The 23483-nt window shown below is 38.7% G+C and overlaps 1 protein-coding gene and 1 non-coding gene across 2 annotated transcripts; both read right to left on the reverse strand.

The window, feature by feature from the left end:
* Window positions 1–323: 323 nt before the first annotated feature.
* On the reverse strand, window positions 324–395 carry Trnaw-cca (transfer RNA tryptophan (anticodon CCA)). Its single transcript has one exon. It is a non-coding gene; the product is annotated as a tRNA-Trp (tRNA).
* A 7829-nt stretch (window positions 396–8224) lies between these two features.
* On the reverse strand, window positions 8225–19317 carry LOC105228225 (uncharacterized). The gene is made up of 8 exons (XM_011207949.4): window positions 19178–19317; window positions 17649–17761; window positions 15368–15516; window positions 15046–15286; window positions 14715–14976; window positions 14561–14660; window positions 14310–14484; window positions 8225–10853 (listed from the first exon to the last, which is right to left on the reverse strand). The coding sequence occupies exons 1-8, from the start codon at window positions 19179–19181 to the stop codon at window positions 9300–9302; spliced, it is 2598 nt and encodes an 865-aa protein (XP_011206251.2). The 5' UTR covers window positions 19182–19317; the 3' UTR covers window positions 8225–9299.
* Between the last annotated feature and the right edge of the window lie 4166 nt (window positions 19318–23483).

Below are 23483 nucleotides of genomic sequence, written 5' to 3' on the forward strand. Positions count from 1 at the left end.
AAGTAAATTGTATGTATAAATTAACAGCTGTTTTACGAAATGCCACAAGTTTGCGATATTAAATGAGCACCACTAATATAAATGTTCATGTGATATCCTAAATGTTATTATCCGATATTATAATGGATAACGTAGTCATTTCCAAAAAAGATTCCAAATTTTACGAAATTGGTACTTGAGGAATGATTCCATGCATGTCTTATATTTTGTGTGCGAATGTGTATGTATAACTATTTTATTATATTCCTACTGATGATCCTTGACAACAATATTTTTATAATTAAAAAAGTTGGATTCATCAAAACCACATCTATTAGCTGTATTGACCCCGACGTGATTTGAACACGCAACCTTCTGATCTGGAGTCAGACGCGCTACCGTTGCGCCACGGAGTCTTGTAAGATTTACTGACAAACATCAGACATAAAATTAATAAAAAAACGTCCAGCGCAAACAATTACTCATTCAAAAACAAGAAAAGAACATAATCAGCCTTCAATGGTGCTCACATTCGAATGCCGAAACAACAACAACACAACACACGTATACGGGAGTAGAGAGAAGTTGGGCACTAAATATGAGAGCGGCCACTAATTTATTTTGTTATTGTATGTTTGCAGAACTAAATTTAGAATAAATAGTAAAATATGTATGTATATATAATAAGCTTTTGCACTCAAAGCTGATAAGCTGATACGAACAAGCATTCGCGTACATATTGGGTAGTCGAAAAAGTCTTTTCGTATTTCTAATCACACTTCAATTTATTTTTTTATATAGTTATAGTAATAAATAAATAAACAAATATGTACCATTTTGGTCGACCACTTTTTACCATTTTTGCGCTAGAGACATTATTCCATCAGTGATACTCGTAATCGAAATTTCGAAATTTCCAGAACGAAAGCAAGCGAACGCTTGTTGTCCTACACGAACTGATACAATATCGTCTCCGTAAATTTCAAAAATTTCATTGGTGGCTTGTATGGCATTCTTCCCTTTTTAATACAAAAATTTCAAAATATAGCGAATTTCTTCATTATTTTCACTCATTTTTGAACAGCTGTAACCTTTGTTCATCTTCCCCGATTTTTTTTAATTTCGGTATAATTATGCTTAAAATCTCACCTTTCCAACACTACAAAGTATGACACAATGTAATTGGTAGCACTGGAGATATACGGCTGCAACAACATCTATTGACAAAATACGGAGTCTTTTTCGACTTCCCAATATCTATATAATCTATATACATATGTATAACAACTAAGGAGGGTCTAAGTTCGGATATAGTTGAGCATTTCATACTCTTGCAACTTGCAAGTATTAAAGCCGGAGTAATACTTTCATACGGCTTATTAGTTAACATATAAGGGGTTAGGGTGAGTTTTCACCGATTTTATTCATTCTAAGCACAAAAATGCACTGTTATTAGAAAAACAAAATAAATTTTATTAAGATAACGCACTTTTGGAATACTAAGGAAGTATTAACCTTATTGAAGCCTTTTCTGATACACAGAATTAATATTGTCAGGAATGGATTCTTTCTGCATTTCAATGGTATATCTCACGCATTGACCGATATAACTTGCAGTAAAGTGAAAGAATCACAGGGAATTTAAAACTGTTTTATATGGGAAATAGACGTTGTTGTAATCCAAATTTTCTCACAGTAAAATTTCATATACCGAAGTTGGTTGAAATCAGTTTGACGGGTCCCGAGATATAAGTTTTCCCCCAAAAGTGGGCGGTGCCCCGGCGGCAATCGTCCAATTTTGAACTCGACACCATTAATAATAATCCCTATCATACCATCTCGGAGGTATAATTTAATGTGCCATATCTAGTTATTGATTTATCGCGCTTTTAGCAGTTTCTAACAGAATCTATATAACCATTCTGAGAGCGGGATTATCATCACACTGCCCATAGGAATTCTTATAATATTTGTGTTTGGCTAATTTGGCTGTTGTAGCTTTATTGGATTTAAAAGATATGTACATTAAACTTATTACAAGGCGGGCCACACCAACTTTTCCAAAAAAAAATTTTTTGACCACAGGTGCCCCTTGCTACTGTGATAACTTGTGCCAAGTTAGAGTTTTATATCTTAAGTTAGGGTTTAGTTATGGCACTTTATAGGTTTTCGGTTAATGGCGTTTTGTGAGCGTAGCAGTGGTCCAATTTCTTTGTTTTGTTACTAAGAAACGCGCATACCAAGTTACAGCTTGCACGGACGGACGGGCAGACAGACAGTCACCCGGATTTCAACTCTTCTCGTCATCCTGATCATTTATACATATATATAACCCCATATCTATTTCGCCATACCTGTACATCTCGAATGTATGTGCGTCGGAGAATTATGGTAAAACCGTATGTGCCTGTTTGCATGACAAAACTTTTACTGTCGAAACTCTTAGTTTGGAGGAGGAGGGCTCATATTCGCTGCCATGTAATTCATCAGTTCAGTCTTTATTTCATTTATTCTTAACCGTTCTGACAGTGATATAGGATATTCAACTTTTTCCAGTGGGAATTCAATTCTAAATTTGCACTTTTTCAAGCATATGCACAGTTGCCAGATCAGACAAAATACTCATTCTTAGACATTTCAAAAAACAACAAAAAATTGGTTCATACATTCATTAAAATTTCACGATTTCTTAATAGTATTATATTAATTTTTTGGGGGATTAGGAACGATGGTAACTAATGTCTCCGTTAAAATTTGTTTTGCTTCTTGGGCGCGATTTTCCTACAATTGTTCTATGACTACTTTGATAATCCCTCGGCATATATTCTTCAGGATTTATGCGTTAAATGTGGATACATCCTTTAAATGCCATTCTCATGGACTTTATTTAATTTAATATGAAAGAAGAATACCTTCAATTACTATCTCCATTTCTCTCTTCCTTTTTCTTGACTTATTTTACAACTTATCAGTTATATTTTATAGAAGAATGTTAAATTATAATGCGACCTCAGTCTTTGTCAGTGCCATGCACTTTAATAATGGGAATGCGAATGCAGTGGAATGCATTGGAATGGAAGAATGTGGCTTGTAGTGAATTGAAGTGGCTCCACTGCTGCACTTAATGGCAGCGATAAATCCTCAAAATCTGTCACTTCGAATGCATCGTCTGGCAGCGACCGGGAAGGGTAGGGGATGACAAATGCACCGGAAGAAGTCGTAGCTTAAAGGAGAGTAGAGAAAATATTTGCGGCAAGTATAAGACCCACAGCGATTACAGATACAGTGAGTTGGGATCTGCAGCAAATGCTAGAACACATACGCATGTGCGATATATGTATGTTATAGCAAAATGAATGGGGTTCAAAGAATAGGTTATCACGTACGCACTGGACAAGTTATGTAAGTGCGAGTGTGAGCGCCATTGTGTGACCTTTGAACTTGCCAAATTGAAACAACATCACAATGAATGATTGTGGTGACTGCAGGCAAATGGTGTGTGGTGACTGCAGTCGGACAACAAAGGATACTCTGCAATTTCTAGTAAACGATGTATTGAGGAGGCGTCTATGTAGTTTAGGTGATATTGTAGAGCGCAATTGACATATCCATCACAAAGGAGGCATTCCGAACACAATGAGAATGCAAGCAGTGGCCAATTGACTGGCTATAAATCGAAAACGACTTTTACCGTCTTAAAATTAGCACATTTAGTATATGTGTTAAAGAAGAATTGAAAACAAATATGAACCAACCAGGTGTACCATGTATCAGTAACTGACGAGAAATATTTAGTATTTCATTATATTATATTAACTCCTACTTCACAGTCTCATTCCTATTTGTTTTTGTTGTTATTAGTTTTCATATCCAGTCCTTTGTTTTCCGATGCACTTAGGATATCTGTATCACCTGACCCATACTATGTCATCCTTGAACCGCCTTCCTCACTTTTCACAATCATTGACGCATTGCCAAATTGACAACAATAGTGCCTTTCTTGTGGGGGAGCGTGTCATTTGCACTAACGTCCCCCTTTTGAATTCTCGCTGTGACAACTAACTACCATTGCATCACTGCTCATTCCCTCATAGTTACAATGACCATTGAATGATTAGTGTGTTACGGCGACAGTTGAAGTGCTCATGCAAGCACTCGACAACACCTCAAGGTGTAAACGACCGTAATTTACAACCGCCATACACTCTCACTCATTCACACAAATAACGCTACGGGATTTACACTTAAGTGCTATCACAGTGAGTGGATAAAGAAATCAGTCGATCAGATGCTGACATTTGACTTTAAACTAAAGACTCGTATGAAAATAAATGTATGTAAACGCACGAAACTTGGAAGGTAGAGGATTTAAAAACTAGGAAATGTGAAGCTTTAAGGTGCACATCAAAAATAGCAAAATAGCACGTTTATTTTCAAAGTCTAAGGTAAAGAGCGTACCTCACTAAAATTAAGGAATTAGGTGGGTTTGAATATTTAAAATAATCGATTTTTTGTTGATCTTTATTAAATCTACAACACCTCGAGAATATTGTCCTCAATTTTCCAGCTGACCCGAATAATAGTTTCGGATATACAGCCTTGAGAACTTGTGGACTCGAGGCTAGCAGCGCTAAGTGCGCCGTCTTTAAACGCGTTTTTCTCGAAACTTTTTTTTTTTATGTTAATGGATTCAATAATAAGTAATGCTCTCCACGGCGAGAGCACCTTTTTGTGACACACCCAGGGAGATGAGGTCTCAACGGCTGAATTTTCAACATTTATAAATAAAATTTCAAGAGACATTGTTCAAATATGTACCTTTGATATGCCATATTATATTTTTCAAATATATGATTGCTTTTGTTCCTCTAACCCCTTAAGGCAGAATAAGCAGACAATGATGCTGTACTGTTGGTTTCGGCTTTAGAAGACTTATCTAATCTATTGATCAAAATTGTTTAACCTTCAAAGTTGTATTTGCTAAACTATATCCAAATTCAATGCAAAGATGTATTCATATATAAAAATATATGTACTTTTTTCATCAACTGTCTATTGCTTTGTTTTTCCTGCTTCCCTTGTATCAAATATTTAAAGTTTTATTATTTAAATATATCGGAAGTTTAGACCTAGGGAGAATATCGGCATATTTAAACATATAATAATATTTCTAATTTTGCATACGCCGTTATCTTTCAATTACATTAGGTCCATAGTTAGTGAGCTGTTTGTTTTCATTCGGCTTTATCGCCTTGCTCGTTAGTATTGTGGGAGTAAGTGGATTGCATTTATGGTACGAACACAAAAGATAATAATAAACACTAAGTGAAGACACTCTGCCGCCGATTTATCGATGACCTATCCAACAAGCACTATCTTGCATTTTAATTTGTATTTTCATTCGTGTTTGCTTCGTTACTCGTTGAGTCTGACTCATTTTGAAACACTTCTAAAGCTGCTGTTCACACGCCTCTCATCTTAAATTACGCAAAACTAAATCATAAACTGGAATTCCATTATTGCACTTGATGCTTTAGCTAACACTGGAAAAGAATTCGCAATTGTTCCAAAGCTTTTGGAAATGCTTGTACGCTTTCTCTCTTCACCTCGTTCGGGGGAGCGGCCATGCATCTTCCACTCTCCAAGTTACACAGCGCACGTGCGTCACTTCCAATTAGTTACGTCGCAACTCTGCAACAAAGCAAAAAGCTCCAATTACCCAGACTTTGCTCTTGAGCACCGTTTCTTACTGTATGAGCACTCATATTTCCACCATTTTTACTGTCCATGGTCATGGCTGTCAGGAGTTCAACAAAGTCTGTATTAAAGGGCGCACACACTCCAAATTCCACTGTCTGCCGCTGCTTTATGCTTTAAACTTATTAGTCTCTCTCTACCAATGCGATTTATTCGTTAAGAAGAACAATTTCATCCCAAACACAATTTTTTCCACAATTCCTCATCTTTTGAATAAACTATTAATAATAGTTAATATTTATATGAATATTAAATTGTCAGCATAAATTGTTATACTTATATCAATATTATATAAATACTTAAAAAATGTGGCATCACTTTACCAGTGCAGCTGCACAGTAACGAGTAATCTACTCGTTGCAACTGTAATTTGATTTTTCTGCAGAGAAATATACACTGTAAAACAAATACTAACGGTCTTAGAATAAATCAACTCAACTACCAAGGAATCACATTGATAACACTGGTAGACATGAAAATTCGTACATGTTTTTAATGCAGTTTGATACCCTGAAGTCAAATCTGAAACAGAATTTTTCTATCACCCACAAATATTCTGTAATCTGGGGCTTTAGATTATACAATACATAAACTTTTATTATATTGCATCATCTCATAGTTTCAAACGATCAGGGATTTATCCCGTTCAGACCGGTTTTTCCTGCTTGTTTGAGGCAAACAGTGTTTGATGTTACAGAAACTGCAATGGAAATGACAACCGATCCTTTATTTGATTTACCAGGATGTTCAGCAGTGCCGCATCTAATTTCACAGGGTGAACTTAATGACTTAGTTCGAGATCTAAGCCTTTCAAAATCGCAGTCTGAACTTTTAGTATCCAGACTAACCTTCTCCAAAGTGATGTAAATATTAGTTCTTATAGAAAAAGGCAGAAAGACATCACAAATTGCTTTCTTCAAGAAGGAACAGGAACATGATCCATGTGATTGGGGTCTATTCATTGATTCCATCTTTGCCCTTAGCTCATGCGGTTCATATGAAGGAATCGTATGAGAATATGAGTGTTCTTTTAGAGCACATCCGTTGTCATGAATATGGTTGAGCAAAATGTGGGGACCTAAAAGTAATAGCCCTTCTTCTTGGAATGCAACTAGGATATACGAAATATTGTTGCTTCTTTTGCGAATGGGACAGCCGTGCGAGAGACTGTCATTATGTACAGAAGCAGTGGGCAGTACGTCAGGCACTCACTCCGGGACAAAAAAAAACGTTACCAGTGAATCTCTAGTTGATCCCAAAAAAGGTATTACTACCAGCTTTGCATATTAAATTGGATTTAATGAAGAATTTTTTTAAGGCAATGTACAGAAATGGAAGAGGGTTCTTGTATCTGAAACAAAAACTTCCAAGAGTCACTGAAGCAAAACTTAAGGAGGGCATATTTGTGGGTCCGCAAATATGAGATATACGTATAATGAAAGATAAAACATTTGAGGAAATGCTCAATAAAACTGAAATACGAGCCTGGATTGCCTTTAAAAGCGTTGTTAAATATTTTCTAGGAAATGTGAAAGCTAACAATTACAAATATCTTGTGACTGAATTACTTACTGCCTATAAAAAACGGTTGCAACATGTCCCTTTTAATTCACTTTCTGGACTCCCATCTTAATTTTTCCCCCAAAAATTTTAGGGCCGTAAGTGACGAACATGGGGAACGGTTCCACCAAGACATTTTTGCTATGGAGAAACGGTACCAAGGCAAGTGGAGTGTCAGTTTGCTTGCCGATTACTGCTGGACGTTATTAAGGGATACTCCAGAAACAAAATATCACCACAAAACATCGACAGTAGCATTTTATGGCACTCTTTGATCAATAAAATAATATAACAATAATATATCTACCGCTGTTTATTTTTTAACAAAAATCCTCATAGCAAAAAACTATAGGTGATAGAAAAATTCTGTATTTGTGGAAATTTTTACATAATAAACGCTTTGTTCTGTTCATGTCACGAAAAACAAGTGGATTTTTGTTTACCAGTGTAATTAATTAACAGTAAAATTAAATACCCAGATTTATTGATACTGTAACATACATACATATCTCCGAAGTCTTTTTCATAGTGGCGAAGTGGAGATAAATTGGTGGTGAATTTAGGAACAATATAAAAGAGTAGCCTCATCTAATGTCATATCAAGACCCTCAAGTTCAAGAAAAGTTAAGAACAATACATTGGTGTAACGGGCTTAAGTTGACAAAAAAATTTCTAGACTACCGAAAAGTAGTCAGGCCCTCAAAAACTAAGTAATGATTTACATATAGCGTTTTTATTAATATTCGTACTTACCGCTTCCTTTGTTAGTACAAATTAAACAACTTATTTTTTATTATTATTCTTTTACGTCGGGATACGTTTTTACTTTATTGTTGTTGTTATAGTCCTTATTACATATTTATTACTCAGTTCTGCCGGCCCGACTTTTCTTTTGCATACATTACTTTACATTTTCAATTTACTCAGATTTATTTCGTTTTTTTTTCAAAATTATATTCTAGATTTTTAAAAACATTTAAAAACCTGGTGGAAATTATAGTACATCGAATGAAAGTATTAAAATATAAATTTAGCAAGAAAAAATTTTGGTGTTATTTTTCTTTTTTTGGCAAACTTTGAATGTCTGGGAAAATAAATTCTAACCAAATTAGAATGTAATTACAGCAGTACCTAAAGCGTCTATACTCTTTTTGAAATTTAAAAAAACAAATAAGTTAATACAAAATCTAATTCATCTGCATCTCACATGTGTAGTAAACAAAGTAGAGCTGAATATTTTCTGGTCGCAATCATTTTTGTCCGGTAAAAATTATTTGCTTTTTACAGGAGTTAAAATTAGTTTAAATTTTGAAGCGTACTATTTACAAAAGGGTACTAAATTAATTAAAAATAGAAAATGGCGGCTTGTGCGTAGGATTCGTAAACCACGCCCACCGCACTCTGCAACTGTCCTCTCTCATAGCTTGCCTGTCTGCTTGGTCATGTCGAAACACCTACACACAATGGAACAAATTGCTCCTGGACTGAACTTTTGACATTTGTGACATCCCACGGAAAACACACTGAATGGGAATCATTATTACAGTTATAGCTCATGTTTGTATGTGTTTAGGACTCCAAATTTAGCAGTTGCTTCTCATTAGAGTGCCTGTGTGTATTGTAATGTCTTTTTATGAGTTTACATTGAATTAGTCGTAAGAATATTATGGTTTGTTATACATATGTATATATGATTCTGTTTATTGTTTTTGTTTCAGTTTCTGTGTTACTGCTGTGCTTCTCTTCGCTTTTCCTAACTAGTTGGGTGGGGGCAAAAAGTTTACTTCTTCAAACTATTCAAATACTAATTAGGGCTAGTACGCTTATACATGTATGTATGTATGTATGTATGTAATTGTTCTTATGTTCTTAATTTTGTATTTTTTAGGTTACATAGATCCAATTATGGATATTGAGCGGAAATCAAATGCAGAGTTGACAATGGGGAAAGGACTTTTCGTTGCCGAAAAAGACCTGCTTGCTCATCATTTGTCTCTACTTGCTTAGTTTTTGCGATTTCGCTGCAGTTTTTGTTGTTTGTGTTGCTTTTGCTGTGAGTGATGTTGCTGCTGCTGTTGCTGTGAATGATGGTGATGGTGGTGATGTGAGGCCGATTGGCAGTGGCTGTGCTTGCAGCTATCGGCGCTGCGCAGAACCTCGGCGTACGACATCTCCAAATTCTTTAGCTGGTTTAGCTCCCTGGAGAGGAAGCTAGGTCGGTACTCAAGATTGCTCAAATCCATTTCTCGTCCCCGTAATGACGATTGCGTGCCAGGTGAATTCAAACTGCGGTTGTAAATGACCATCGAGTTGCCACTCCATTCATAGTGTGCGCCGCCAGAGCTGCGTGAGGAGCGTGGTTGATCGGAAGAGGTGTTCGCCAATGGTGATTGAACATAGGGACGAACATCACGTCGTTTCTTACCACTCGCAATGAAAAAGCGTGGTGGTGACGGCAGCGTGGCTGGAGACTCGGAGCGATCGCCGCTAAAGTTGCGGTTCTTACGACGGTTTTTCTTCTTTATGCCTACCCCCACTGACAGATATTCGAGCGGTTCGCGTTTCAATGGTGTCAAAACACGACCATTTTCAACTATTGGCGATTTACCGCCAACAACTAATGTTGTTATAGAAGTGCCCAGCAGCGATGGGGGTTGATTTTCTTGATTCTTCTCGATAATGTGTTTCTTCGCGGTCTTGCGTTCCAACTTGGTTATACACTCGGACATGGCAAACGATTGTTCGGACACCGCTGATGAAATAATGCTTTGTGCGTCATCTTCAAAACCTATTGGCAGCTCCTCATTGGCAGGTGTCACTGGCGGCACCTTGGCGGCGGTACACGTACTAGTTGCGGCTGGTTCGGTGTCGTCGAGCAAAGGCAATCTCTCTCCCTCCTCCTTATTAGTAGCCGCTTTCTTCAGTACCGCGAAAATCTCTTTGAATAGTTCCTTGTATTCGGGACGATTACGGAAATGCGATTCAATTGGACTGGCATCATCATAAATACTAAACTTGCACACCTCGCCGTCACCGATAGTGCAAAGAAAAGAACCAGGTCGGTTTTCTGTTTGCGTCGACTTATTACTAGTTTCATCGGCATAACCAGAAGAAGAAGTTTCCGCCTCTGAGTATTCAGTAGGCGTACGGCCTCGCATATCCTTCGTATTGTTCACTACTTTAGTGGTGTTGGCATCATTGGATGAAGGTAAACTTAAATCACCACCATTCTGCACCTCGGCAGCACAGGAACTGCCAACTGCCGAACCTGCACCACAGCTCTCATCAGCTGCGGTCTCATCGGCAACGGAGGATAACGTGTGCGACTTTTGTGACTGACTAAATTCACCCGACGATTGGAACTCGTCGGCGAGTGACATCCCGTCACCCCCACTGCCACTGCCACTTCCAACAGCGCCGCCCATGGTAGTACTCTTACGCACGATAGCCGAACATTGAACCTCAAGCAAAGCTTCGTATTTCTCTACCAATTCTCGGTACGGATTTGGGCTGCTGGGAATACTCAGATCCAAGGAGTCAGCAATGCGTTGAGAGACCTGGAAAACGGTGATGGACAATTGGGTTGTGTTATAGTTAATAGGTGAGCATGGCATTACATGTTGATTTGACAAAGGCATAGTTCGTTTATATTATTATTTAGTCATTGTTTGCTTTGGAAAGGTGATGATGATGGTTGACATTGTGTTCAAATATTGAAGAAAGCGAATAGCGTTCTTGGGAAGAGTTATGTAAGTATATGTGTGGGGAAAAGAGGAAGTAAAGTACAGTTTTAACAATAGCAAGTACAACAATGCCAAAAACGAAATGTAATAGAGAAGAAGAAACCAAATCACACAGAAATCATGCAAAACTAAGGCCAAATATAAACGCATAAAAATACAGTAAACTAGTTAAGAGTATGGGGACGTACACGACTTGTCCAGATGCTCCTGCTTTCTGAAATTCCTAACGGTTTTCACCCAATACTCATGCGTTCATATACCAAATAATTAAACAATGCAGATATTATATTTGTCATCATATATTTTTAATTATTAAATTATCACAAAACCGTTCCATTGGATTATATTAGCATTAAATTCACATATATCAATAACATTATTTTTTCATTTCATAAAAAAAACTTCTGAACACAAGACCGATACTGAGTAGGTGCACGTGTATGGAAAGTTGGAGAGGGAAAATCAGATAAGAATTGAGGTTAGAAAAGTTATAAATACTTTTAGTGAATTTGGGTACTGCTCTATTTAGAACATTATTCAGGGAGTTAGCGTTCAAAACCTTCATTTCGCCATGTTTGTATATAGTGTATTGTATCTAGAGAAGGTCTCGTTAATTTTTACCCTTGAAGGGTTATGGGTGCGATCGGATCAAGTTAATTATTTTAAAATTAGTCGTGTTAATACGCTCGGAACTCTTTTTTCGCTTTTTATTGAATATAAGACGCTAAAAATTTTGGCAACTAGTTAGCCTATTGCCGTGTATCGCATGAAGCAAAATAAACTTGGCTCCTCAGTCATGAGCAGGCGGTTATTAGTAAGTAATTGTGGGTAATGCTGATTTTAGTAGATGCAATAGCGTTAGTAAACATTGAAAGCATAGGCGGGGCCGGTTGTGGTCTTGCGTTCTCCCTTTCTCTATCTTAATAGCAACATAAATAAATACATAAATTAGTTTTACTGTTCTTATAAATACTTGTAAGTTTGTGTGTAGGCACTGAACCGATTTCGGGTTAAACGAAAATTTTGCCATTTACAACTAAAACTAGGCTGGACACTAAACTTAAAACAACGGTTGGCACTAGTGAAATTAAATATGGACACTCCATAACTTTTGCTTTGCCGTGTATCCCCTTGAACGGAATATAGGTAAATTGTGTGAGTACTTTTACAATTGCATTTCTCAACTATAGTAAAATATTAAAAAAATTGATTAACACAAAAATTAATAACAAGTAAAATGGCGAATATTAACAATGATCACTTAGGCTAACGACCGTCTAACGGTTCACTGCTCTAACTATCTATCTAACATTATATTTACTTAATTAAGTATTAATTACAGATAATTCAAATTTGATATATATGTATGTATGCAAAATACATATATACATCTATTAGATATGTACATATTCAAAGGATATGTATGTATGTATAGGAAATGTATCGAATATGCTCTCGTCGCACATCTATGCAAGTAAGTTTGTATGTAATAGCAGGTAGGTAGGTGGTAGTCAAGTCATGTGGTATGTACTCGTATGTACATATGTATAAGTATGTATGTAGCTTCGTGACAGCGTTCTATGCCTCGCATTTCAAAAGGTCAATGCGAAGTCTTCATCATCTGGGATGGAACTAATCAGACGGCAAATGAACAAGGCGGGCCATTGCAGAAATTTCGCAATCCAACATAAAACATTGAATTTTCTCATGGTCTTCTGCCAATGCTTTAGAAGCATTGAGTCTAATGAGAGTGGCAAACGTTCTTGCAGGTACTTTGTGTTGGCATTTGAGCTGCAAATCGGACAAATCGTCGTTTTGTCAGCCTTGAATTAGAAATTAAAGAAAAACAGAAACAAAATATTTGTAAAAAAACAACAAAAAAAAACAGCCGAAAAACACACATGTAGAAATTATAAAGACAGTAAAATTGGTTTTGTCGTGATGCAAAAGTGTTGGTGAAAATACATACAAAGGTTAGAATAAGTAAATTTATAGGAAAGCGCTTAGACGGATGACAACTGCAGTCAGAGACACTGCTACAGGCTTGCGCAAACATCAGTTTGTACAAACTCTTTAACACATTAGCAGATTAGCACAAACAAGTTAATAAATATAGACAAGTAAACGAAAAAAGACACACAATACATGTTGTTGTTATACACACATAAATGCATAGCATAAAAGAACCGAAACATGAACTTCGAACGAAAAGAAACGCAATGCCACATTCACCCAGCTTTAGGAAATATGCAAATATATTTAAAAATATTGGCTCATTCAATTTCTTCCAGGTTTGTCCTTCAACCTTCGTGTCTTCTTCAAAAAATCACCGTATTGCGAAAATCGGTATAACTGTTACGGACGGATACAAACTCGCTACCTCTTTCGAATTTAAATAAAATCGAAAATTAATAATGAAATGAAACCCACCCAACATTTTAAACACTTATTTCTAACTGTGCAAGCAGTGTGAACGTGGCATCAGAGCTCTACGACGCTCCTGGCGGTGATATGTGAGTGTGAATGGATGGATTGTGACAGACAATGAATAGAAAGGTGTGAGTTTTTGAAATCGAATATAATTTTATTCACATAAAAATGAAAGATGCTTCTAGTTTAATGATAACCAATGTATAACTACAAACTAAATAAACATACATGTATATTTGTAAATATATTCAAAGGTTAATATAGTAATACCATTAGTAGCGTCTAAGTGTGGTGAGTAGCACAATTCTTAATAGTAATCATAATAAGGTAGATTGCTTGTCTTTATGTGCAAATACTGTCTTAAAATTAAAGTGGCAACAAAACTTTGTACTAAAATAATAATTTAAGAAAAACGTAAATATGTAAACGCAACTTTAAATAAATGTGATAAATGCAAAATGATTTGTATTCTTTTACTTTAGCGAATTTGAATGATTTCTTAAGTATCGATAAATACACAACCATTACTGATAATATTGGTGATAACAATTTTGGTATGAAACGGCACTTGGGGTGAGTGGTTGGCTTAGGGTGGGGAAATTGGTGGTTCTAGGATAATGGAAAGAGTTTGTGTTTGGGTTTAGCGAAAGTGGTGATATGTTTTCCTTTTCTCGTAGGCGAATGTTTCAGCTACAAGAACAAATATAATGGCTTCCCCACAAGAATATTGAAGTGCGCGCGCTTGCGCAGCCAGCCTCACCATCAAATGCATCAATGCAAATGTCATAAGCCTCGTATTATGTCAATGAGCAGTGTCTTGAAATAGAAACAATTTCTCACCTTAATCGATACACCGGGACGGTAGGCGGCCTGTGAGCATTCGCTACCGTTATCGAGCAAACTTCGCTCCTCATCCTCGTGGTACTCCTCAGTGGGGGCTAGTGACGACTGTTCGTCACCAATGGTGCCCCGCTCCTCAACAACGCGCATGCAGCGACTGCACATCTTTCCTTGCCTGTAACACAAATAATAGTATAATTTCCAATTTGTAAATAACTTTACATTCATCTGGTCACATCATGACGACTCACCGCACTTCATCCAATACGGAAAGCTCTTCTTGCATTGACCGCATCTCCTCGTTGGGACTATTGTTCGCCAATCGGCTTTGCAACATTTGATTCTCTTGAACTGCATGGAATGAGCATTGGATTATAAAAATTAACAATTAAGCCATCTACTCACTTATGGCCACTAGTTGCTCTTCCAACTCTGTGCAACGTTGTTGCTCGGCCAAAAACGCCTTTTTCGTCATCTCTAAGTCATTGACAAGCTTTATGATTTCTTCACCGTCATCTGCGCTGCACACCAAGTCACTCAACGCCATCGAATTGTCATGACTCTGGTGGGCGCCGATACTCGTCGAATTAGCCTTGCTGTCCGCGGGCGCCGTCGACCGGAACGCAAAACTACAGTTCTCAGGCGCCGTGGTGTTGGCTTCGAAGCACTGTTGGAAAACAAACGAAAAATCAATCATATATTCATATTTAGGGTACAGTTAGGACGCAGAACTTACCACTTCACTGCTGCTTTCGTTGCTATTGCTGGTTGAAGTAGGCTCTTCGACCGCACTACCATCCAGCACTCCATTGTTCCTATGGGAGTCATTGGCCACACCGGCGGCATTGCGTCTCTCGTTGGCACTGCTGAGACGTTCGTTCTTTCGTCGCTCCATTGAGAGCGCTTGACGGAGCTCCTCCAATTGCTTATTGAGCTCATCTTGACGCGCCTCAAGTGCTTCGATATTTTGTACAAGCCTGTAATAGACAATTGAAATAGAAAGCATAGACTAACTTAGAACTTGATCATTATGCGTAATTAACCATCATCCAACTCACGTTTTAATATGCTTCTTGTCGCTGGTATTCTCAGCGGTCAAACGCTGGTTGGCGCGCTCCAGATCCTGTATGCCAATATCCAATTGCTCATACACTTTCAGACGCGTGTCATTGACCTCGCGCAATGCGGTCGTGTGTTTCTTCAAGTACTATGCGAATGAACAAAAATAGAGACAATTAAAATTTTGTTCTTATTATTTTCGTTACTTTTGTTTTTAGGAGCTGAAGGCGATACGTGGAATGGGATATGCTATTTTTGCATCTCGACACCGCGCAGTTTGGCTTGAGAGTGCGGAAGTAGCCCTCTGCTGACGCGGCAGAGACATCAAGGCGCATTCACGCGCTAATGGCGTGGCCTGCAGCCGTCAGATGTCGCATACCTCGCTCGCGTCATCCACAGGCGTTCGTGCGTTAAATGGGTCAGTCGCGCTTTACTTTACTTCTCCTAAATGTGCTTTTGGCATTCGATTCATTTTGCTTGGCCAATGCAAATAATGAAAACAAACAAAAGGCTTTACACATGTTTCAGCTGCAACCAACGCTAACAACAACTACAATTACAAGTAGAGTAACAAGCAAAATAATTCGAGCAACAACCACAAAAGAGTTACATTTGGCGAATTTGCAAGTTAAGACACTACTTTCCACTTGAGCACGGAACACAGCCACGACACACACACACATTCGAGTAGTGAGTCCGTGTTTGGAAAAAACCAAAACACAAAATTGAATATTTTAATTTCAGGTGAAATTTCATGTAATCGAAAATGTTTCAGATGGCAGCAGCGCCTTCAGCACCTCCAGCATCTGTGGCGCGCAAACCGGCGGCGAAATGCGGCCAACAGTCACGCCTGATTGAGTTGCAGCTATTGTCGTTATTGGCGCAGCTGCAACGTCTTTTTCTTGTAACGTTTAAGTCGGTGGCGCCTCAGGATTTGTGTCGTGGCAACTTAATGAAGCGCAACCCTCTCACGCGGCGCATTCAGAGCGGCACAGCACATATTCTCGTAAATGGACAAGCTTACACACACATACACACATATGCCCAAATTGGCGCATAGCTGTTTATATGAATGCGTTTAATGCTTTGAGTCGCCACGGCGTTGCACTATGATGCCTGGCACTTTTATTTCCCCAGCCATGCAAGCGTGCTGTACCGTTATGCACTCAACTCAAACGGTTTCCGACCTAAATACAAGTTAATCGAAATCTCGAGGTTGTAATCGATTTCAAAAAGCAATTTGCGCAAAAGTCTTTACACACAATGTGAATAGCTCGCAAGACTTGTGAATAAATCTTTAAATTTATTGATTGAAACTGAACATTATGTGGCATTTTTGTTAGAAAAGATTTTGACAACAACAATTTTATAAAGAATTCTGACTTTTAAATGCTACTCAGTCCATTCGAAATATTTCGCGAAATTCCAATGAGGGCGAAACTCTCTATAATGGGCTTTCAAGGAGAACGTGGAGGGCCGAATTCAAACTAAATCTTTAGCCATCAGAAAAATGTGAAAATTATCTGGAAAATAAATTGTCTAAACACACGAGGGTTTTTGCATGTACAGTGTGCACGTGTTTGAACATTCGCCTATTTGTACTCCATAATTGGCCCCAATTAAAAAAATTTAAAGCAACGAACGGCGAAACAGCTAGGAAACTGCTAGTCATGTCCTCCGGTGCTGGAATGTGGTTGGCCAAGTGCAATTTACAACTGCTGACTGGCGGCTGGCGGCTGGCGAATGACTGGTTGGCATGCATAGAATTTGCAAGCACAGCAACAATAATATGCCAACAACATTAAGGATTACTGCTTCTTTCCTACAAACTCGTATGAAGGCATATACCGACATACCTCCACATCAATATGTGTATCAGTATGTAGTACATTTGGTAAGCGTGTAAGTATACATTCGACTATCCAGTAGTATTCATGCGTCTTGTATTTAGCATGCTCTCATAACAACAAAAACAATATGAGAATTGTTCGTAGATACATTGCATACTCCTGCCCGTTCCTGTGCCACATGTTGGTGTGTGTGAATTTTAAACGACTGTCAGTTTGCGACCGAGCCACGCACTTAAGCGCCAACAGTGTACCGGACAGGCAGCGCCCGGTTGGTGGTCAATGATTTGATTGCTAAAGGCCTGTGGGCTGCGGACCGGCGTTGCAATGGTCGACGTGCGCCACCATACGGCATACAGATAATGAATCTGGAGTAGATACTTATGTGCGACGGCAACTGCTTGCCACAACTACTATTTACACATCAACTTACCACAATTTCCTGTTGCTGCTCATCGATAGTACCCTTCAGCTCTTTGACCAGCGACTCGAGCTCTTTATTGCGCTCCAGCAGCGTCTTGCCTAGCTCCGCGGCAAGTTGTAAGTCTGCAACGGAAAAGGTAAAAAAACACGTATCAGCAAACAAGGAATGTAATATAAATTTGCATAGCAGCAATCAGCGATCTGGCATGTGTGTAAGTATGTATTAGCGATTTGCTTTAAAAATAGCTGAGATATTTCAATTTAAGTTACTCAAATCGATATTTATTAACACAATTTATTTGCTACAACATAAAGACAGTCAATTAATATGCAACAACAACATATAGTACTTAATCAGACATCGTAGCTACAGCCAAACCCCAATTCGGTCATTATTTCACACTGCAGTCGAGCGCATAAATATGAGAGGTCAGCTGCACTTCAACGGTGTACACGACACATACCACTACATCGCTAAGCCGAAAACGCCAGAGAGTACGCCAACCCATGCCGGTGTTTTCTTTAATCCATTCAAGCGAGAATTCCAATTGACCCGATTCGACAAAGAGCCGAAGTACGAAAATGTGTCTGCAATAAGCCACACAGGCAGACTGCATAACTTCTCCCAGCAACCGACGGAGCGGCCACTCTCAGATATGCAGGTTAATTGAGTTTGTATTATTTTAATTAAATGGGGCGCGGGAGGAATCCAAACTCATTTATTTGTTATTCGTGAATGTGTGCAAGTGTGTATTCAAACCATTTGAAGATCGAATTATCATTATCGGGGTTAGGAAGTTGATTGCTTCTAGAGGTGGGAAAAATAGCTATGGTAGTGATATATGTATGTATGTATATGGGAAACAGCTTCATATGTTTGTTCTTCTTTTATTGTCTTCTTTCTTTGTGGATTGTTGGTCACGCAAAAGTGAGTTTTCAAAATGCATCGACATTAATATTGATATTTCATAAAAGAAGGAAAAAAGAATGTTCAAAGGAAATCAATTCAGTTATTTTCAACCGGGGAAAGACAAAAAAATAAATTTACCATAGCCATCACTTCCTACTGAACGAATTATGCTTTCTGTCTAGCAATGCGATTTATAGATATACTTATTAACAAACAACGTAAAAACATGATCGAAATAGTAGGTTTTTAGTGAAATAAGTAAAAGGAGTCAAACTTCTAGGGTGCAAGTCCTCCGGCAAACTTTCATTAAAAACCAATTGTCCCATATTCTATATTATAATAGAAGTGATCGCTACCAGGAACGTGATTACGAAAAGGCTAGTGTTCAAAAGCACTTGTTAAATACAAGTCTGTGAAACGGAAAAGCCATAAAAAAAGTTAATTAAAACTATTATTAAAGTAATGTCAAACGGTACTCAATAAAAACACCGGAGAGGGAAACATTTAAAAATGTCTTCTTACCAATAAACTTTCCGGGCAAAGATAATCAACTATTCAGGTGTTCATTTCTACACAGTTTTCATAAACACATACGAGCAATACAAACCATACTTTATTTTTTAACCCACCCATCAGAGAGGCGTTTGCATATTTTTCTCTACTCTTTGTGTGTACATAGGTGAAGAAGCGAAGCTTTAAACACTCGTAAACTTTGCGAATTAAATAAAAAGAAATTCAAACAATCAGCAATTAAATTTTCCATTTACTTCCAACTTAATTTCATTGCGACTTCTTCTGCGTATCATCACTTGCCACTAACGACTGACTGCGGCATCAATTATAAATACACATACACACACACACATGCACAAATGCAAATGCGTCTTGCATCGGCGACGTTCACAGGTGACCGCTACAGAGCGCACCCGACCACGGTCCGACCGACCAGGCCACACAATTATCATCGACACCAGAGCTGCGCGCGTTGCCATTTAATCGTGCCACACTTGGCAACCACTGTGGACATTAACGAGACTTGCATATGCATATGCCGATAAAACTAAGGAAACACGCCAAGCGACAGCATAGAAAGAGGCGCGCGTGCATAGGTGCATTTGTGAGCGTGTGTGTGTGAGTGGCAACATAACGAAGCGGACAAGAGATGTAGAAGCCGCAAATTTGAGTCTTGTATGTGACCTTTCATGCTTATTACCCGTCATAAGAGTACATGATGCCGTTATTTGTTATTTTTATGCCTTTGGATTTGTCTCAGAAGTGTAAGCAGCCACCAAAGGCTAAGCATATTAGATACAATTAACCGACAATGATTAATGAAAGTAGTAAAACGAACCAACGTGGAGAAACACGCCCTGAAGCTGCAAGAGCATGTTGCAACATGCGTCTGGTAGCGCCCTGAGCAAAGGTATGCACGGAAGAATATGAAAATGCCGCCGCTTTGTGAATTTTCATAGCTAATGAGCTAGATATTGTTCCATCTCCGCTGGAGAGTAAAAGATTCAAGCAACTGCAAACCATCCGAATGTCTATCGCGAAAGCAAAGAGACTAAATGCATTCCAGTCCAATTCGCCTCACCTTCGGTTCGACACTCGCTTAGAGTGCAACGCAGCCGGTCGCTGCAATGAAAAGTGTACGAAAAGTGCACTGAAGTCGATTTAATTAAGCCCATCCGTGTTTTGCTCAGTCGCAGGCATGTAAGCAACACATTTGTACACGAGGCGCGGCCAACAAGACATTATTATCGGCTGCCGGCTATCTAAATGCTCTTGCCCGTTAAGCTGCAGAGCCTTTATCTTTTCACCTTGACTGCGGCACGCACTATGGGGTGTACTGTCACTTCTTTAGGCCCTGCAAACGCATCGGCTAGCCAATCAAAAGCAAATCAAACACTCTGTCAATTTCAGCTGAGCAGTCAGGTTGTCAAGGAGACCGCATTTAATTTAGTGGTTTCACATGCACCTGAGGCTGAGTAGTCGTGGGTCGCGGGTGGAAGGCAGCGGGCAACGCTTAGTGCCAGCAGTTTGTGTAAAAGGCTATGGGCAACCATAAATCTTGTTTTCCTTGTCTCCGTAATTACGCATGCAATATTTAACGTGCCGCACCTCTCGCCACAACAAGCCGCTACTTACATTTTCTTCAACGCGACGGCGCGTCGTGCACATTTTGAGGAGCTACTGAATTATTATGGCATTTTCTTAAACCGTCAATGTGGTTATTTCTTCACCGGTATGGTGGTTGCGTCCCGTTTATCGCTGACTGTTGTGCGTAATGCGCGGATTTCATAATAGATGCTGTCACTGAGGCATAAGTGCGCACGTAATAAGCGCGCTTTGATTTTATTGCAGAGCTCGTACAAGAGCTCGTCGCCCTCCCCGCCCAACGTATGTTCGTATCTTCCGCTATGCACACAATCGCGAACACCTGTGCGACGCGCTATTTTGTCATTGTGCACATATTTACACCTAATAGATTTATGTATATACGCGCGCATGTGAAAGTGAAAGTACCAATCGGCGCGTCTGAAGGTGCGTGTTTTTCACCATACCATTTCGCACAGACGCAGATGCTGAGCCGCTGTCGATTGTGTTGTTATTGAAGTCAAATTAAGGAAACACGTTAACGCGCTAAACGCGGTGAATGGCAAAGGATTTCCATATGGAGTCAACATTCACGCAAACTATGTAAATATGGGGATGACCGCTTCAAGTCCTCTCTTTGGATTTTCCTTTCGAATGATATTGCCATCAATTTTCGCCAACCAACTGCTTTTATAGCAATAGTAGCGGGTCACACGACACGGGGCCGGTGGCAGCTTAACCGCTGAAGCAGCTTTTGTTGAAAGACTAATCTTTCGGATGCGGAGTTGGCAGCAAGGGTAGGTACTTTTCTTTCTTATAATTACAAATTGATCTGGTCGGTGCGATCAATCAGTATCGCCTACACTCGTCACTGACCTACCAACACTCATACGCGACAGCATATTCGATAGCATTCTAAAGAGGGCTTGGACCCAACAATAAAGCTTCCAAGCAGCAAATGCATTATGCTTCATCCGGCTATGTCACATGTCGTAATAAAATCGAAATCACTGCAAAAACTTCACAGTCTGCAACGTCGGTGGCGGCGGTATGGCCATAATTGCGCAATGTACCCGACATGTGCGTCCCACGCGGGCGTTCACTTTATTGCCCAGCTCTGATGAGTGCCAACACATACATATGTATATATACAGCAGACCCGACACTAAAACAAACAACAGTGCTACATATAAACTTCGCCCTAGAGTATTTGTCGTTTCCAAACGATTATACCGAGCTTCGTGGGCGTGTGGCAGCTTGCAACACTTTCTGCGTTTTTGTGCACAAGAACTCCCAAGCAACACCTCACACCTCACCACATGCCATTCTAGCAAAAGCACGTTTATTCTCACTCATTCAAATGGCAAATCGAGCGGTGGGCCATAAAGAAACCCAGTCAGGCCACATTCCATTGCATTCGAAGCGCACATAATGCAGCATGTCCACATCAGCCGCGCCATAGTTTTTTATGCAGAACTAGCAAATTATGCATGTACACACGCGCGCATGCGCAAATGCCATTAAATGCTTTATACCTTGTATTGCCGTATATTCTTTGCCACAAAGCGTTTTCATAACACTGTAGTCTTGAGGTAACTCACCAGACCCACTGCAACTCGCTTGTATATTTCGCCAATGGGGTCGGCGGCAGACTCGTCGAAAGATATGAGAATTCATGCAAACTTCCAATCGATGGGTGTCGCCAGAACTTTCTAACGCGGTAATTAACTACCGTTAGAATATGCAATTGCAATACACTCCACAGTTCTTTTACCTGCAAGAATGTTTATAGAAAAATACATGCAGGTGAATGGCCGAACCTCTACCATACCTTTGGTGTTATCTAAAAAGTCGAATTATTTCCTCATCTTTCAATGATTTTTTCCACACAAAACTGGCCACAACTGGCCTTTTGCCACTCACTAACTGACCCATCGAAAATCTTAAATTGTATCTCCTTACAGCTCGCTTTTTTTTTGACTACATATGTACATACATTTGAATGTATAAAAAACCTAAACCTGAAGTCTTTTTCATTAAAGATGAGTCCAACATATTTTTTACATTTCTTTTCGACAAATTTTATAATTTGATTGTCGCAATCGAGATATGTAAGGGTTGAAGATTGCGAAATCGTTCTTGTTTAATTGAAAATAAATAAAACTTCAAATAAATGGCTCAAAAATATGTTCATGCATTTCTCTAGCCATCGTGTATCGATTTTATTATTTTCTTTTCCGAAATCTCGTCCGCTTCGTTTATTATAATAAAGTCGTGAAATATTTCACTTGCCTTGCGAAAGTATCTTCTTTACTAAATTTTGTGATATATACGGTATGTACATATGTACTCTTTAAATGACTTGCAGTTGGCGGACCAAAATTAATTAATTAAATAACAAACTTTCAATCAGCGCTTTACAAAGTAGCACAAGCAGCGATTTTGTAACATTAGTTAATTATTAAAAACATTTAATACAAAGAATTGTTTATGTTAGTTCAGCAACGGAACTATTTATTATCATAAAGCCGGAGCATATGCTTTCGTTTCTGCTGACCCCATCCACTTGACCCATTTTGAGGTGAAAAAATCGCAAAATGCTTTAAAGCAACTTGCAAAAAGTCTATTTCATTTACCTTGTTATTTCGTATGTTAAAAATAATGAGGTTTTCTAGGACCACCTTCAACATGTCTGTATTTTAGATGGAAACATATTTTAATTTGGCCATTAATGGAGTGATTTTTCGGTTTTAGGTCAAGCAATATCGTGATTTTGTTTGCCTCATAAGGTGATTACTCGTCTGACTTGAAATTAATTATATTGTAACGATTTCCAAT

The sequence above is a fragment of the Bactrocera dorsalis genome, chromosome 4 (assembly GCF_023373825.1).
Source record: "Bactrocera dorsalis isolate Fly_Bdor chromosome 4, ASM2337382v1, whole genome shotgun sequence".
In the NCBI taxonomy this organism is placed as follows: domain Eukaryota; kingdom Metazoa; phylum Arthropoda; class Insecta; order Diptera; family Tephritidae; genus Bactrocera; species Bactrocera dorsalis.

Coding starts and splice junctions, on each gene's coding strand:
- LOC105228225 (XM_011207949.4), bottom strand. Junction 15,287..15,367: donor GACAAGAAGCATATTAAAAC/GTGAGTTGGATG, acceptor TGTCTATTACAG/GCTTGTACAAAATATCGAAG. Junction 14,661..14,714: donor AGAGCAACTAGTGGCCATAA/GTGAGTAGATGG, acceptor CATTCCATGCAG/TTCAAGAGAATCAAATGTTG.